General features: G+C 49.3%; 1 protein-coding gene across 1 annotated transcript; it reads right to left on the bottom strand.

The window, feature by feature from the left end:
* Nucleotides 1-506: 506 nt before the first annotated feature.
* Nucleotides 507-1,454, bottom strand: LOC116497051 (olfactory receptor 52R1-like). Its single transcript, XM_032200553.1, has one exon. It carries the CDS (start codon nt 1,452-1,454, stop codon nt 507-509), a length of 948 nt encoding a protein of 315 aa, XP_032056444.1.
* Nucleotides 1,455-1,752: the final 298 nt, after the last annotated feature.

The following is a 1,752-nucleotide window of genomic DNA, read 5'->3' as shown; positions in this document are numbered from 1 at the left end:
AAAATTAAATTCTACCCATTTCCTTCTGCAAGGACAGTCATCATTCCCATCTGAGCACATTCCCATCACACAGTCCAGGGAATACTCTTCATATAATGAGAACTGCTGCAGGAAGGTCTTTCGGTGACACTCAGGCTAGCAGTCAGACTGGAAGTATTTTAATTGTGAGAAGAATTTTTTTCCTGAACAGTGCAAGAGTTTTAACAGCAAGGAGTCTGACTTCTGGGAGGGATGAACTCTCCATTTCCCAGCAGGGTAAAAGCCAGGCTGAATGCCTTTATGCCAAGTTTCATGACACTGTGAGTGAAGCCTCCTGCAGAATGTTAATGGAAGTGATAACCTGGTGATTTCTTCAAGAATGCACTCTGTCATCAAGGAAGGTTTCTTTGTGAACAAAGAGCCACAACATTAACTTGCTAAATTTACCAGGGTAAATTTATCAGTATAATTTATCTGTATAATTTATCAGTAAATTATGAGCACAACTTCCAGACCATAGATACAGCTCAGGCTCCCTTCTGCTGGAAGAGGAGGACCATCTTTTCACAGAGCTGCTTGGTTCGCACACCGTAAATGATGGGGTTTAACATGGGGGGCACCAGCAGGTAGAGATTGGCCACCATTATATGGACATGGGGAGGGACGCTCTGCCCAAACCGGTGGGTGAGGAACGTGAAGAGGGCAGGGACATAAAACGCAAGGATGACACAGGCATGGGATGCACAAGTGCTAACGGCCTTGAGCTGTGTGTCCGTGGATGACAGTCTCATTACCACCCGCAGAATCATCGTGTAGGACACAAAGATCAGGACTATGTCAAATCCTGTCACTACAAAAGCCACAAAGAGGCCATAAACGACATTGACTCTGGTGTCCCCGCACGCCAGCTTCACCACGGCCATATGCTCGCAGTAGGAATGGGAGATAACATGATGCTGGCAGAAGGACAGCCTGTGGAGCAGGAAGCAGAGGGGACTCACCAGAAGCACCCCGCGCACCAGCACCAGGATCCCAAGGGCCACCACCACCGGCATGGAGAGGATGCTGGAGTGCCGCAGGGGGTAGCAAATGGCGAAATAGCGATCCAAGGCCATGGCCATGAGCACGCCTGACTCCACCGACGAGAAGGTGTGGATGAAGAACAACTGAGCAAGACAGGAGAGAAACCCAATCTCCCTGGAGCCAAGCCAGAAGATGCCAAGCATTTTGGGAAGCGTGGATGTAGAGAGGACCAAGTCAGTGAAGGCCAGCATGGCCAGGAAGAGGTACATGGGCTCATGCAGGCTTGGCTCTGTCTTTATAATGATGAGAAGGGTGATGTTCCCCAGCACAGCGATGGTATACATGATGCAGAAGGGAAAGGCAATCCAGAATTGCTCCTTTTCCAGCCCAGGAATGCCAGCCAGGAGGAAAGTAGGAGGATGGAAGGGGGTGGTAAAGTTCAGGGAAGACATGAAACCCCTCTTGTCTCTTGCTTACAGTGAGGGTTCTTACATCCTGTAGAAAAGCATCAAACACCCTCAAGCTGATTTGGTTGGTACAAAATACAGACTGCAGTGAGATGTGGTCTAGAGGCACTAGAGAGCCAGCCCTATGACAGCTGCTTGCACTGGCTCAGAACAACTCAACACAAGTGTCCTGCCAGTTTCCACTTAAATTCTCTGTCCCACTTCATGGAGTGGGCTTGGGCATTCTGCCTGCATCAAACTGAGCTAGAAGAGGGCTCACCTGATACTCCCCCATCTCCAAAGG

Source organism: Aythya fuligula, chromosome 1, assembly GCF_009819795.1.
Source record: "Aythya fuligula isolate bAytFul2 chromosome 1, bAytFul2.pri, whole genome shotgun sequence".
Classification (NCBI taxonomy): domain Eukaryota; kingdom Metazoa; phylum Chordata; class Aves; order Anseriformes; family Anatidae; genus Aythya; species Aythya fuligula.
The sequence above is the reverse complement of the archived record's forward strand: the minus strand, read 5'-3'. Positions and strand labels throughout refer to the sequence as shown.

Bases quoted from the DNA above. Each gene is read 5' to 3' on its own strand.
- LOC116497051 (XM_032200553.1), bottom strand. From the start codon at position 1,454: ATGTCTTCCCTGAACTTTACCACCCCCTTCCATCCTCCTACTTTCCTC.